General features: G+C 40.6%; 1 protein-coding gene across 1 annotated transcript in view; it reads left to right on the top strand.

Annotated features, from left to right (window-relative positions):
* LOC117714232 (cell adhesion molecule CEACAM5-like) overlaps positions 1-15,511 on the top strand; it is a 44,157-nt gene extending 28,646 nt beyond the window's left edge. The window contains exons 7-13 of the mRNA XM_034510929.1: positions 2,528-2,887; positions 4,213-4,563; positions 7,432-7,791; positions 9,206-9,556; positions 12,264-12,623; positions 13,848-14,201; positions 15,222-15,511. Coding sequence (XP_034366820.1) covers positions 2,528-2,887; positions 4,213-4,563; positions 7,432-7,791; positions 9,206-9,556; positions 12,264-12,623; positions 13,848-14,201; positions 15,222-15,511 — 2,426 coding nt within the window. The remainder of the gene's footprint in view (positions 1-2,527; positions 2,888-4,212; positions 4,564-7,431; positions 7,792-9,205; positions 9,557-12,263; positions 12,624-13,847; positions 14,202-15,221) is intronic.
* Positions 15,512-16,181: the final 670 nt, after the last annotated feature.

Consider the following 16,181-nt stretch of genomic DNA (forward strand, 5'->3'; position numbering starts at 1 on the left):
GTACCTTAATTTATGGTGGGTAACTCATCCCAAGGATATCAGTCCCTGTCTATACTTTGGGATTCTGTCTAGGAATGTGTCTTTGAGAAAGATCCTGATAGACAATGAGACATCCTGGTGGATAGAAATAATGGGCTACTCCCTAGTTCCTGAGCAAGTATAGTATAGATGGACATGTTCCCAGCTTATTAATTAACTGTCCTGTGAGGCTTATGGGGATCATAAAAAAGAGTCATAGTTGCCAGAGATACAAAAGAACATTAGTCCTCCTAAGAAACATTTGTCCTCTGGGGTCTGGCTTAGGGAATTATTTTTCTTCTGGCAAATGACAACAGGCTATGCTCATCTGGATAGTTCCCCAGGCATGATCTGCAGTTTTCCTAGTTATCAATATGTGTACTATTGTGACATATAATACATATTCAGAACACTGTTTGTCTGAACCAGGACCGTATCTTTCAGTCTGGCCTCTACTTCTACCCCTACAGATCATGAAATCAAGGGCACAGCATTTTTTAGAACTAATGGCTGGTTCTTTGTTTGCTATACTGCCTTAGAGTCATGTTTCTTTTTGCTTTTATACATTTTCTTTTGGAAAGATACAGTAGCCAAGAAACATCACCTACACAGATGTCCAGGGCATCCCAGAAAGCCCAGGGAGCACATAGGCAAACCAATCACACAGCTCATCAAGCAGAACTGGGAGCATCATCTTGAAACTCTTACAGGGACAATGGAGTCTACCCTGTCTTTCTGAGTCTCAGGTTGCCATCTCACATAAACCCAAGGTGTGAACCCTACAAATCTTCTCCTGGTTCCTGTCTTGGTTCAGAATGCTTCCTGGTAGCTCCACTCAGAAGAGTTCTGCCCCCGTCTTGATGCATTATTCAGCTGTTCATGTTTGCAGCACTCACAGGCATCTCTGTCCACTTCTAGCTGAGAGAAAAATTCCATCTTTAAGAACTTTGAGATCAGTGGGTAGGCTGTGTCTGCAGCAGAGTTTGTGCTTCACACAAGAAGCACAGAGGCTCTCTATTTTGTGCTGACAGACCAAATCCAGGCCATAGTAGATTTCAGCCCTAAGGTAGGTTGCTGTTCTCTCAGGGCACACTGTTAATCCTCTGCTTTTTTGATCATAGTGTTGTATGGCAACCCAAAATATAAAAAGTAAGTGGAGAGGGACACTGGGCAGTACTGAGAGTTGAGGTGGCATAGCAGTGCTTTGAACACAGACTCATCCACAGCTCATGGGAATCTGAGAGATGCTGCTTCCTGGGCAGAGGCTCCACTTAAAGAGAAAATGAACAATTGAACTCAGGAGTTGTGCTGGAGCTGAAATTTCAAAGAAGAAATATCCCCCTGTGGTCTCTGCACCTGTTAGGAGCTCTGCTCACAGGTGTGCAGGAGCATGACAGTAGATTCCTTTGCTGTCTTGATTCTCCTAATAGGAAAAGGTCCTGAGAGAAGTCTTGGGGTTTTAGAAGAGAATACAAGGAGTCAGACAGAAGCTCTTCATCAGGAATCTCATAGTGAATATAAAATTTAAAAATAGGTGTGAGACTTTTCTTATGTAAAGTTAATTACCATGACAAGAATATTATGAAGACTAATGTTCTCAGCTATGCATTTGCTAACAAAAACTTACCATTGTGTTGACTAGTGATATGGATTAATGGATGTAAGCATTTGCTTCATTGTCTGATGACCTGAGAAGTGATGAACACAATGTGTCCTCTGACCTTCACCTAGGTATTGTGTCCTGCATTCATCCACATACACTGAGACACAACCTTGCACAGGACTCACACATAAATATAATCTGTAAATTTAGGTAAAATTTAATGTAATTGGAAAATCATATATATGTTTGTATGTATAATCATACATATATACATGAATATGTACATATATATATGTATGAGTCTTTTATGTAAGGACACATTTAAAGGAAGACATAAAGGATGCTGCAACTTCATTCATTCATTAATCAATTCATTTATTATCCATACTTATCTAATTTTTTTCTAGGCTGTATATCCTTAAAATGTATAAGACAAATCCCAATTTTTATAATGTCTCTGACCCAGTTGACTGGAAGAATGGCCAGTAAAGAAAGGTGAAATCTGATGTCAGATTATTGAAACCACAAGAAACATGAAAGATAATAAATTTTCAACAGCAACAAAAAGAAAAGAGAAGAAAAGAAACACAACGAGAACAACAAAAAATAACATAGACTCATGGAGTTAGGATGCATGGTGTGTAGGGGCAAATATAGGGAGTGAATGACCCCAACACTAATCTGTGCTGAATGTTATCAGGAATCTGAGAACAGTGAGACAGAACCTTGTTGACACCCTAATAGAGAGCATCATGCAGGGAATATCACAAGTAGTAGGATGCAATATAAGACAGGTTTACACTCACCCACAGCTAGGCTTTAAAACGAGCATCCCTCAGACACAGGTCCTTCTCTTACCAAAACACAAAGGTCACAATTAATATGATTCTCTCTCTTTGCATCTAGCCTCTGTGTCAAACTCCAAGGACTCTCCCTCCATTGGACAGCTCAGTATTGAGCCAGTGCCATCCAGAATTGCTGAAGGTGAAAGTGTTCTTCTGGTGGTCCACAATCTCCCCAAAAACCTTCTATCCCTTTTCTGGTACAAAGGGGTGATTGCAGTGAAGAAATTTGAGCTCATCCAACACATAATAGCCACAAGTTCAAGCATGCCAGGACCTGCACACAGTGGTCGAGAAACTCTGTACAGCAATGGATCCCTGCTGCTCCAGAAGGTCACACCGAATGATAGTGGATTCTATACTCTACGAACTATGAGTACAGATCTGAAAGATGAAGTAGCACATGTGAAACTCCAGCTGGACAGTAAGTGGTTCTCTGTGATTTTTCAGGTCTGGGTGGGGCTTAGACTCACAGGATTGTCATGCCTGTACTGTGCCTCCTTCTGCCCCTGAACTGTATCCCTATGTTTCTGTTTGAGCACTTAGTACAGGCCATACATGGTGGAGCCAAATAGCCATAGATCAGACTTTGTCATCTGACTCTTCACTGTACCAAAGAAGTCATTGTTGGGAAGCAACTCAGCTTAAGATGTCAGAGTCTGCCAAAAATCAGAGTTGTAGCCATTTATATAAGGAAACCATTTCATTCTTCCAGAGATGTGAGTACCAGAAAGCCCTGACCACATTTGTCTGACCCAGGCCTGATAACAGCTGACCCTGGGGATCATTTGCCAGGACACTACCCTTACTTTTCTCAGTGCTTAGAGGGAGCTAGGGTTTTAGGCCAATCATGTCAAACTGTGGTATTTTTCAGCTTCAAGCATCAGAGGTATGTAAATATAATCTAGGATATCATGCAGATAAAATTAGTAGTGCTGCATACAGGCTTGACCCTTATAATTTGCTCAGTATGCTGTGTTCTCTTTTATTATCCAACCAGGGCTGGATGTCCTGGAGTGGTTGAGACACAGAAATATCAATATCCCATTATGCATTATACACTATAGTTGAATCTTGTAGTGGCATATTAAACTCAGGCTTCCATTTTCCAGAGGACTCTAGCGTGTAGCAAGATTATTTAAAGCCAGCCATTTTAGATACCATTCTTTTATTATATGTGAGCTTGAGAATAAGTTCAGCCTTCTCCTTGCCATCATTCATTCCAAGTCTCATGTCCTGCAGGGTAGAGCAGCAAGAATATCCATAAGGTGCAGTTTGTGGTTGTCTGTAGCTATAAAGCAAATTGGAATAAAATTTACAGAATTCAGAGAAGCCATCATTTCAAATTTCAGTGGGCATGGGAACTGAGGCCATTGAGAATGCAGCCATGGAAATATATATATATGGAGAGAGAGAGAGAGAGAGAGAGAGAGAGAGAGAGAGAGATGAGAGAGAGACAGAAAGACACACACACACACACAGAGAGAGAGAGAGAGAGAGAGAGAGAAAGAGAGAGAGAGAGAGAGAGAGAGAGAGAGAGAGGAAGAAGAGAGAGAAAAATTTTCACAGAAAAGTGATTCACTCAGCATCCATGAGAGAATGTAAGTCAAGTTGTTGACTTCACCAAGTAGGATAGGCATATCAAACCTGTAGCTGTAGGCAGAGTGATAAATATATTTGCTCATGACAAATATCAACACCTTCCCACCAACCCGAGTACCAATAATAATTTTTTTCTTTTTTGTCTAGCCTTTATTTCTACTTGCTGTCACCCTTTGCAACTCAAGATCGAATCAGTTCCTCAAAATGTTGCTGTAGGAAAAAGTGTTCTTCTCCTAGTTCATAATTTGCCAGCAGACTTTCAAGCATTTTTCTGGTACAAATCAGCACATAGGTCAGATACATTCAAGATAGTAGAATACAGCAGAGCCTTGGATTCTGCCGTCTCGGGACCTGCATACAGTGGAAGAGAGATCGGATACCCCAATGGAACACTGCTGATACTTGATGTCATTGAGGAGGATGCAGGATTATACATGCTAGAAATTTTAAATAAAGACTTCAAAATTCAAAATGCCTATGTTCAACTCCATGTAAATAGTAAGTAACACTCAATGCCCTCAGGTGCTGTACATGGCCTATCCTACCTTAAAAACTGAACTGTCTAGAAGAAGCTGGACCTGCTGTCATCTCCATAGTGCTTTTTCTCCACACTGGGGCTTTTGCACTTTACTCTACACATAGAGTAGACAACCTCTCTGTTTGCTGTATCTCCATGTTGGGACTTGAGCATTTAGTGCAGGAGTCACATGGTACAGAATAACTGCAATTGACCAGAATGTTTCATTTGAGATCACCATGTATGTACCTTAATTTATAGTCCTTAACTCATCCCAAGGATATCAGCCCCTATCTACACTTTGAGATTCTGTCCAGGAATGTGTCCTTGAGAAAGTTCCTGAGAGACATTGAGAGCACCTGGTTATGAAAATAGTGGGATACTCCCTAGTTACTGATCAAGTATACCATAGATGGACATTTCCCAGACTAAAAACTAACTGTCCTGATGAGGCTTATAGGAAAGTCATGGTTGCTAGGTAGAGGGAAAATGACATTAGTCCTCCTAAAATATTTTTTCTTTGGGGTCTAGCTCAGGGATTTCTTTTCTGCAGGCAAAATGACAACTGGCTATGCTCATCCGGATAGTTCCCCAGGCACGAGCTTCAGTTCCCCCAGTTATCAATATGTTCAGTCTTGTGTCACACAATACGTATTCAGAATCCTGTTTGTCAGTACCTTGACCTTACATTTTAGACTGGCTTCTACTTCTTCCCCTACAGATCAAGAAGTTAAGGACACAGGCTTTTTAGACCTAATGGCTGGTTCCCATTTTTGGTACTCTGTCATGGAATCATGTTCATTTATCAATTTTGTACAGTTTCTTTGGGAAAGGTATGGTAGCCCAGAAACATCACCTAGATTGAAATTCAGGGTATCCCAGAAAGCTCAGAGAGCATATAGGCACACCTATCACACATATTATTAAACAGAACTGGGAACATCATCTTGAAACACTTCCAGGCATAATGGAGTCCACTCTGTCTTTCCAGGATTCAGGTCACCAACTTACCTAAACTCAAGGTGTGAAATTCCATAAATTTTCTCCTTGTCCTTTGTCTTGGTTCAGAATGCTACCTGGTGGCTCCACTCAGTAGAGCTCCTAAACTTTCCTCATGCATCACTCAGCTGGTCCTATCTGGAGCTCTCACAGGCATCTCTGTCCACTTCTAGCTGAGAGAAAAATTTCATCTTTATAGAATTTTGAGATCAGTGGGTAGGCTGTGTCTGCAGCTGGGTGTGTGCTTCACACAAGAAGCACAGAGGCTCTATCTTTGATGCTGACAGACCAAATCCAGGCCTTTGTAGAAGTCAGCCCTGAGTTAAGTTGCTGTTCTCTCAGGGCACAGGGAGAGTTGTCAACTTTTTTGATCACAGTTGTCAACTTTTTTAGGTTTGGAGACCTAAAATATAAAAAGAGAAAAGGTAGAGGGACACATTGCTAAGAGTGAGGGGGGCAAAGCATTGTTTTGAACACTGACCCATCCATAGCTCATGGGAATCTGGGAGATGCTACTGCCAGGTTGGAGACTCCACTTAGAGAGGGAAAGTTCAACTGACCTCAGGAGCTGTGCTGGAGCCAAAATTTCACAGAAGAAGGATACCCCTTTGGCCGTTTCAAAGGATATACCACCTGTCAGAAACTCTGCTCACAGTTTAGCAGAAGCATGACAGTAGACCCCTCTGCTGTCTCAATTCTTTTAATAGGCAAAAGGTCCTGAGAGAAGTCTTGGGGTTTTAGAAGAGAACACAAAGAGTCAGAAAGAAGCTCTCCATCAGGATCTCATAGTGAACATAAAATTTAAGGATGGTTACTAGAGTTTTCTTGTATAATATTACCATGACAAGAATATGATGAAGACTAATGATCTCAGCTATGCCTTCCCCAACAAAAAAATTACACTTGTGTCGATTAGTGACATGGATTAATGTGTATAATCACATGCTTCATTGTCTGATGACCTGAAAAGTGATGAACACAGTATGTCCTCTAACTTCCACCTAGGTGTTGTTTCCTGCATCCATCCACATATGCTGAGATACAGCCTCGCACAGGACTCACACATCAATATAACTTGTAAATTCATGTGAAATTAAATGTAATTGGAAAATCATATAAATGTTTGTACATATAGACATTCATATATATACCTGAATATGTATATAAATACATATACTTGAATATATATATATATATATATATATATATATATATACATATGCTTGAATATGTATATATATATAAGTTTTTTATAAGTACACACATAAAGAGCGACATAAAGAATGCTGCCACTTCATTCATTCATTAATCAATTCATTTATTATTCATATATATCTGAAGTTTTTTTCTAGGCTGCATTTCCTTAAAATGTATAAGACAAACCCCAATTTTTATAATGTCTCTGATCCAGTTGACTGGAAGAATGGCCAGTAAAGAAAAGTGAAATTTGATGTCAGGTCACTGAAACCATAAGAAACACAGAAGATAATGAAGTCATCAACAGCAACAAAAGAAAATAAAACAAAACAACAACAAGAACAACAACAAAAATAACAAAGAGTCAGAGAGTTAGGATGCATGGTGTGTAGGGGCAAATGTCTGGGGTGAATGACCCCAACTCCAATCTGTGCTGAATGTTATCAGGAATCTGAGAACAGTGAGACAGAACCTTGTTGACACCCTAATAGAGAGCATCATGCAGGGAATATCACAAGTAGTAGGATGCAATATAAGACAGGTTTACACTCACCCACAGCTAGGCTTTAAAACGAGCATCCCTCAGACACAGGTCCTCCTCTTACCAAAACACAAAGGTCACAATTAATATGATTCTCTCTCTTTGCATCTAGCCTCTGTGTCAAACTCCAAGGACTCTCCCTCCATTGGACAGCTCAGTATTGAGCCAGTGCCATCCAGAATTGCTGAAGGTGAAAGTGTTCTTCTGGTGGTCCACAATCTCCCCAAAAACCTTCTATCCCTTTTCTGGTACAAAGGGGTGATTGCAGTGAAGAAATTTGAGCTCATCCAACACATAATAGCCACAAGTTCAAGCATGCCAGGACCTGCACACAGTGGTCGAGAATCTCTGTACAGCAATGGATCCTTGCTGCTCCAGAAGGTCACACTGAATGATAGTGGATTCTATACTCTACGAACTATGAGTACAGATCTGAAAGATGAAGTAACACATGTGGAACTCGAGCTGAACAGTAAGTGGTTCTCTGTGATTTTTCAGGTCTGGGTGGGGCTTAGACTCACAGGATTGTCATGCCTGTACTGTGCCTCCATCACCTACTGCAGTGTGTCCCCATGTTATTGTTTGAGAACTTAGTGCAGGTCACTCATGGTTGAGTCAAACAGCCATAGATCAGATTTTCTTGTCTGACTCTTCCCTGTACCAAAGAATTCATTATTGGGAAGCAACTCAGCTTAAGATGTCAGAGTCTGCAAAGAATCAGAGTTGTAGCCATACATATGAGGAAACCAATGTATTCTCACAGAAAAGTGAGTACCAGTATGCTATGAATACAGTCATCTGACCCAGGTTTAAACACAGGTGATCCTGGGTATCATTTGTCAGTAAATTGCTCTTACTTTATGTAGTGCTTAGAGGGAACTAGGGTTTTAGGCCAATCATGTCAAACTGGGGTATTTTCAGCTCCAAACATCAGAGGTATGTAAATATAATCTAGGATATCATACAGATAAGATTAGTAGTGCTGTATACAGGCATGACCCTTATGGCTTGCTCAGTATGCTGTGTTCTCTTTTATTATCCAATCAGGAGTGGATATCCTGCAGTGGTTGGGACCCTGAAATATCAATATCCCATTATACATTATATACTATAGTTGAGTCTTATAGTGGCATATTAAACTCAGGCTTCCATTTTCCAAAGGACTCTAGCATGTATCAAGATTATTTAAAGGCATCTATTCTAGATCCCTACTTTTATACTATGTGAGCCTAAGAAGATCAGAGTTCTTTCCATCATTTATCCCATGTGTTGCATGGTAGTCCAGCAAACCCATCCATCAAGTGCAGTTAGTGTTTTTCTGTTGCTATAAAGCAAATTGGAATAAAAGTTACAGAGTTCAGAGAAGGCATTATCTCAAACTTCAGTGGGCATAGGAGTATCCAGTATTTGACTGAGGGCAGTGAGGTGGCAGTCATGGAAAAAAACAAAATGGAGAGGGAGAGAGAGAGAGAGAAAGTAGTGAGAGAGAGATATTGAGAGACAGGAAAGGAGAAATGGATGAAGAGAGAGGGAGGGAGAGAGAGACAGACAGAGGCAGAGAGAAAGAAAGGAGAGAGAGAAAGAGAGAGAGAAAGAGAGAGAAAGAGAAAGAGAGAGAGAGAGAGAGAGAGAGAGAGAGAGAGAGAGAGAGAGAGAGAGAGATAAGAGAGAGAGAGAGAGAGAGAGAGATCCTGGCAGAGAAATCATTCACTCAGTGTCCCTGAGAGAGTAGAAGTCAAGTTGCTGACATTCACCAAGTAGGATAGGCATATCAAACCTGTAGCTGTAGGCAGAGTGATAAATATATTTGTTCATGACAAAGATCAGCACCTTCTCACCAAGCTAATATTCCCAATGATAATTTTTTTCCTCTCTTTTTTGTCTAGCCTTCCTTTCTGCTTGCTGTCACCCTTTGCAAGTCAAGATCGAATCAGTTCCTCAGAATGTTGCTGTAGGAAAAAGTGTTCTTCTCCTAGTTCATAATTTGCCAACAGACTTTCAAGCATTTTTCTGGTACAAATCAGCACATAGGTCAGATACATTCAAGATAGTAGAATACAGCAGAGCCTTTGATTCTGCCATCTCAGGGCCTGCATACAGTGGAAGAGAGATTGGATACCCCAATGGAACGCTGCTGATACTTGATGTCACTGAGGACCATTCAGGATTTTACATGCTAGAAATTTTAAAGAAAGACTTCAAAATTGAAAAAGCCCACATTCAACTCCATGTAAATAGTAAGTTACTCTTGATGTCCTCCTGGTACATGGCTTATCCTGCTTTATATATTGAACTGTATAGAAGGAGCTGGACCTACTCACTTTCCCATTGCATTTTTTCTCCATACTGGGTATTTACACAGTATACACTTAGAGTAGACAACCTCACTGTTTGTTGTTTCTCCACGTTTGGGCTTTGGCATTTAGTGTGGAATCACATGTTACAGACTAATTGCAATTGATTAGAATGCTTCATTTGACTTCAAAATGCAGGTACTTTAATTTATGGTGGGTAACTCATCCCAAGGATATCAGCCCCTGTCTACACTTTGGGATTCTGTCCAGGATCATGTCCTTGAGAAAGATCTTGATAGGGAGTGAAACCATGTGGTTGAGAAAATATTGGGATACTCTCTAGTTACTGAGCAAGAATAGCATAGCTGGACATGTTCCTAGCCTATTAATTAACTGTCCTGTTGGATGTATGTGGCTTATAGGAAAGTCATGGTTCCTAGGTAGAGGGAAAAGAACATTAGTCCTCTGGGGTCTGGCTAAAGGAAGTCTTTTCTACAGGCAAATGACAACAGGCTGTGCTCATCTGGATAGTTTCCTATGCATGAGCTGCAGTTTTCCCAGTTATAAATATTTGCACTCTTGTGACACACAATACATATTCAGAATAATGTTCATCTGAACCATGACCTTACCTTTTAGCCTGGCTTCTACTTCTTCCCCTACAGATCAGAAAGTCAAGGACACAGCCTTTTTAGACCTAATGACTAGTCCCCGTGTTTGCTACTCTGCCAGGGAATCATGTTCATTTATCTATTTTGTTCAGTTCCATTTGGAAAGATTAGTTAGACAAGCAACATCACCTAGACAGAAGTCCAGGGCATCCAAGAAAACCCAGGGAACACATAGGCAGACTCATCACACAGCTCATCAAGTAAACTGGGAGTACCATCTTGAAACTCTTCAAGGTACAATGGAGTCCACCCTGTCTTTTCAGGACTCAGGTTACCAACACACACAAACCCAACATGTGAAACTTCATAAATCTCCTCCTGGTCCTTTGTCTTGGTTCAGAATGCTGCCTCAGAAGAGCTCCTAACCTTTCCTCGTGCATAACTCAGCTTGTCCTGTTTGGAGCTCTCTCAGGCATCTCTGTCCACTTCTAGCTGAGAGGAAAATTTCATCTTTATAGAACTTTGTGATCAGTGAGTAGGCTGTGTCTGCAGCTTGGTTTGTCTCTCTCTTTTGTTCTGACAGACAAAATTCAGGACATTATAGAAATCAGCCCTCAGTTAATTTGTTGTTCTCTTAGTGCACAGAAGTATCTATCAACATTTTTGATCATAGTGTAATTTGGAGGAATAAAATATAAAGAGAGAAAGGGGATAGAGACACTGGGAAGTACTGAGAGTTGAGGAACTAGAGCAATGTTTTTAACACAGACTGATCCACAGCTCATGGGGATATGGGAGATGCTGCTGCCTAGGAGTGGGCACCACTCAGAGGGGGAAAGTACAGCTGAGCTCAGGAGCTGTGCTGGAGCTGAAGGTTAACAGAAGAAGGATACCCTTGTGACCCTCTGCAAAGTTATACTATCTGTCAGGAGCTTTGCTCACAGGTGAGCAGGAGCATGACAGTAGGTCCCTCTCCTGTCTCAATTCTCCTAATAGGCAAAAGATCCTGAGAGAAGTCTTGAGGCTTTAGAAGAGAATACAAAGAATACACAGAAGCTCCTCATCAGAAATCTCATAGTGAATATAAATTTTAAGAATGGGCACTAGACTTTTTTATGTATAGTTAATTACTATGACAAAAATTCTATGAAGACTAATATTCTCAGCTAAGCCTTTGTTAACAAAAAATTATCTTTGTGTTGATCAGTGACATGAATTAATAAATGTAGGCATTTGTTTCATTGTCTGATAACCTAAGAAGTTAGGAACACAGTGTGCCCTCTAATCACCACCTAAGTGCTGATTCCTGCATGCCTCATACACACTAAGACACAGCTTTACACAGGACTCATGCACAAGTATAAAGTATAAATAAGTTAAAAATGAAAGCAATTGGAAAAATTTAGCTCTCTATATGAGAACCTATCTGTCATATATATGTATGTACAAATATACATATATATGCACATATATACATATATATGTATTAAGTTTTTATATATGTACAAATATAGAGAGACATAAAGGATTCTACAACTTCATTCTTTCATTCTTTTTTTTCATTTATTTTCCAGAGGTATCTGATTTTTTTAGGCTGCATTCCTAAAAAATTATGAGAAATCCCAAATCTTATAACATCCCAGATTTATTTGACTGCAAGTATGTCCACTAAAGAAAGATGAAATCTAAAATCAGGTGATTGGAACCACAAGAAGTACAGAAGAAATCAAAACAACAATAACAGCAGTAACAAAGAATAAGGGAGTTAAGACACAGGGTGTGTAGAGACAAAGGTAGGGTGTTACACAACTCTATGCTGAATGATATCAGGTATCTGAAGAGAGTGAGCCAGAACCATGTTGACACCCGAGGAGAGAGCACCATGTAGAAAATACCACAAGTAGAGGGACACAGATTAGAAAAGGGAGACACTCCCCCACACAGTTAGACTTTACAATGAATACTCCTCAGGACAGAAGGCCTCATCTTATGAAAACACAAAGGTCACAATTAATATGATTCTTTCTCCTTGAATTTAGGCTTTGTTTCAAACTCCAAGGACTCTCCCTCCATTGGACAGCTCAGTATAGAATCAGTGCCACCCAGCATTGCGGAAGGTGAAAGTGTTCTTCTACAGGTTCACAATGTCCCAAAAAACCTTCTATCCCTTTTCTGGTACAAAGGGGTGATTGCAGAGAAGAAATCTGAGCTCATCCAACACATAATAGCCACAAGTTCAAGTATTCCAGGGCCTGCACACAGTGGTCGAGAAACAGTGTACAGCAATGGATCCTTGCTGCTCCAGAAGGTCACACCGAATGATAGTGGATTCTATACTCTAAGAACTATGAGTACAGATCTGAAAGATGAGGTAGCACATGTACAACTCCAGCTGGACAGTAAGTGTTTCTCTGTGATTGTTCATGTTCAGGTGGGGCTTAGTCTCACAGGATTGTCATGCCTGTACTGTGCCTCCTTCATCTAGTGTACTGTGTTAGCATGTTGAGGTTTGTGCCCTTAGTGCAGGACACACAAGATGAAGCTGAACAGCCATAGATAAGACTTTGTTGTCTGATGCTCCCCTGTACCAAAGAAGTCATTGTTGGGAAGCAACTCATCTTAAAGTGTCAGAGTCTGCCAAAAATCAGAGTTGTAGCCATGTATATGAGGAAACCAATGCATTCTCACAGAGAAGTGAGTACCAGTAAGTTATGAATACAGTCATCTGACTCAGTTCTAACCACAGTGACCCTGGAAATTATTTGCCTGGACATTGCCCTTACTTTTCTCAGTGCTTAGAGGGAACCAGAGTTTTAGGCCAATCATGTCAAACTGGGGTATCTATCAGCCCAAAGCATCAGAGGCCTGTAAATATAATGTAGAATGTCATGCAGATAAAAAGAATTGTGATACTTACTGGCCTACTTCTTATGGCTTGTTCAGTGTGCTATGTTTCCTCTTATCCTCCCAGGACTGATAGCAAAGGAGTTGGATTTTCTTGAAGGTGTCTGTACCCTGCAATATCAATATCCTATCAAATATTAAATCTTGCAGGCTTTTTCTGAGGCCAATCCTGCTGTGGTATATTAACTTGAGATTCCCATTTTCCAAATTCTCTAGCATGTTTCAACTTGATACAAAGCGAGCCATTCTAGTCTCTGAACTTTTTCTGATATTTGAGCCTGGCAAGAAAATCAGACTTCTCTGGGCCATCATTCAGCCCCAGTTCTATGGGCTTCAGTACAGAGCAGCAGGCATGTGTAAGCAGGGAAATTTAGTGACTTGCTTTAGCTATAAAGCAGACTGGCACAAAAGTTACAAAGATTTCAGGGGAGACATCATCTCAACTTTTAGTGTCATGAAAGTGCCCAGTTTTTGTCTGTGGTCAGTGAGGAGGCAGTCATTGAAAAATGAGAGAGAGAGAGAGAGAGAGAGAGAGAGAGAGAGAGAGAGAGAGAGAGAGATCCTACATTTAGCACCCCTGAAGGAATGGAAGTCAAGTTGTCAAGTTGACAACCTCCATCAGATAGGAGAGACACACCTATGCCTTCATGTTTAGACTGAAGGATCAATTCATCTGCTCTGGAAAAAAGCTCACTACCTTTATTTTTTCTTTCTTGTAGCCTCTACTTGCTGTAACCTCCTCACCTCTGACCAACTCAGGATTGAACTGATGCCTCAGAATGTTGCTGTGGGGAAAAGTGTTCTTCTTCTCACTTATAACATACCAGAAGACATTCAGACACTTTTCTGGTACAAATCGGTGTATAGGACAGATATATTTAAAATTGCAGAATATAGCAGAGCCATGGAATCCACTATCTGGGGGCTTGCACACAGCGGAAGAGAGATGTTATACACAAATGGATCCTTGATGATCCAGAATGTCACTGAAAATGATGCAGGATTGTATATGTTAGAAATTTTACACAAGGACTTCAAAACTGAGAGAGCACATGCACAAGTCCATGTAAATAGTAAGTAACTCTCACTGGCCTCTAGCTGCTTTGCCTGGCTTATCCTGCTTTATATGTTGTACTGTCTGGAAAGAGCTGGACCTCTTTCTCTCATTATATTTTCTCCCCAAACTGGGATTTGGGCACTTACTACAGACCACTCATTCATTAGACAAATTACAGTAGACCAGAATCCCTCACCTGTATCTTCTTGCAGAGAGGAGGACATATGCTGGATAACTCAATACTAGCTCATCAGGCCCAGCACAAACTCTTAGGATTCTCACCATATACCTGCTTCCTGGTTATACTCAATTAGGTGAAGCCCTAATTGAGGAAGATATTGAATCCTCACAAAGCCTACCAGTTTTCTCTGGCTCCAACCTCTGTTCATGCTTCATTTCCAGGTGCCACTGGGAACCTTTTTGTCAATGCTTTGGTTTGATTTTCTGTTAGAGCTGACAGAGAACAAGTTTATACTGATTGCCCAAGTTCTGTAGACCATAGAACCAGCTATACACTGCCACAAAAGCTGAAGTTTTGTAGGCCATCTGGGCCATCACTTTCTTCTGAATCACACTTCACATGTTCCTGGAGTATTAACCAATTATTGTGTTGGATTTATGAGACTTTCCAGGAAGGTCAGTGTTCCCGAAGGAAACACAATGGAGACAGTTACTCCACCCTACTACTTGTCCTCAGGGGTCCAGCATAGGGAATATTTTTCTGCAGATATTTCCTTCTGGTTTGAGGATCTACCTCATTGCAAGACTTAGAAATTGATCATAACTAAGCTTAACTCATAAACACAGCAATGATCATGTACCATGTGTCATATTATAGAGAAACCAAGACACAGTAAACTCAGTGGGCAAATCAGGGGCACACAGCCCATGGATGACAAATTCCAAACATAAGATTTGTTTATAGTAACAGCTCCAATTTCTCCTCCCTGTAATCTTTAAGTGTGAACTATAGAGGAAATCATTGAGCTCTCTGAAGGACTACTGTCACTTTGTCCCCTCCTCTGTTTCTTTACAGACCCTGTTTCATGGCCCTTTGTGAGAGTCACTGAAACCACAGTCAGAGTCCAGAGCTCAGTGGTCTTCACTTGCTTCTCAGCTGACCCTGGAATCTCCATCCATTGGCTATTCAATGAGCAGAGTCTGCAACTCACAGAGAGGATGACACTTTCCCCGTCAAAGTGTCAACTCACCATAGATCCTGTCAGGAAGGAGGATGCTGGAAAGTATCAATGTGAGGTCTCCAACCCAGTCAGTTCAAAGACCAGTCTCCCAGTCGGCCTGACTGTGATGGAAGTGGAAGAGTGACCTCTCTCCTCTCATCATACAGCAGAATGGGGTCATTTCTTGATTGATAGGGTGCAAATGGAGATGAGCTATGTGATAAAAAATGTCAGTTACCGCTCATTCATGTACTGCCTTCATGGTTACTGATATCTGTAGTCCTGATATAACCTTGTGTAGAAGGACAGGCTGTGAATTAATGTGAAAATTGTTTTTCAAAGCAAAATAAAGACATTAATATAATAAACATAATTAAGATCTTAGGTTGTGGACAAATATATAAACTTTTTTAAAGAATCCATGAAGACTAACTTTAGGAGCCTCAAGCTTTCAAAATGTTCCAAGTCCCCTGTTAAATGGTGCAGTGTTTGCATGGAGATAAAATCCCCTCATATGCTCAAATAGTGTCATCTAACACCAATTCTACCTGGATACCACCAGTCTTCCATGGGAAGTGAGAAAGAGTAACAGAAGGGACTGCCCACGGTTCACTGTGCACGTAGGTAGTTTCTAAATAGTTTTAACTCACAATTTGTTTGATATCCAGATGTAAAATCCTTGGTGTAGTGCTCTACTCACTGTTCTTATCCTGAAACTGACTTTTACAGTCAGATCTCATAATGATGCTTTTTCATGTTTATACATGTTTCGATGCTTTTTCATGTTTATACATGTTTTGAGATATATGGGATTA

The sequence above is a fragment of the Arvicanthis niloticus genome, chromosome 1 (genome assembly GCF_011762505.2).
Source record: "Arvicanthis niloticus isolate mArvNil1 chromosome 1, mArvNil1.pat.X, whole genome shotgun sequence".
In the NCBI taxonomy this organism is placed as follows: Eukaryota; Metazoa; Chordata; class Mammalia; order Rodentia; family Muridae; genus Arvicanthis; species Arvicanthis niloticus.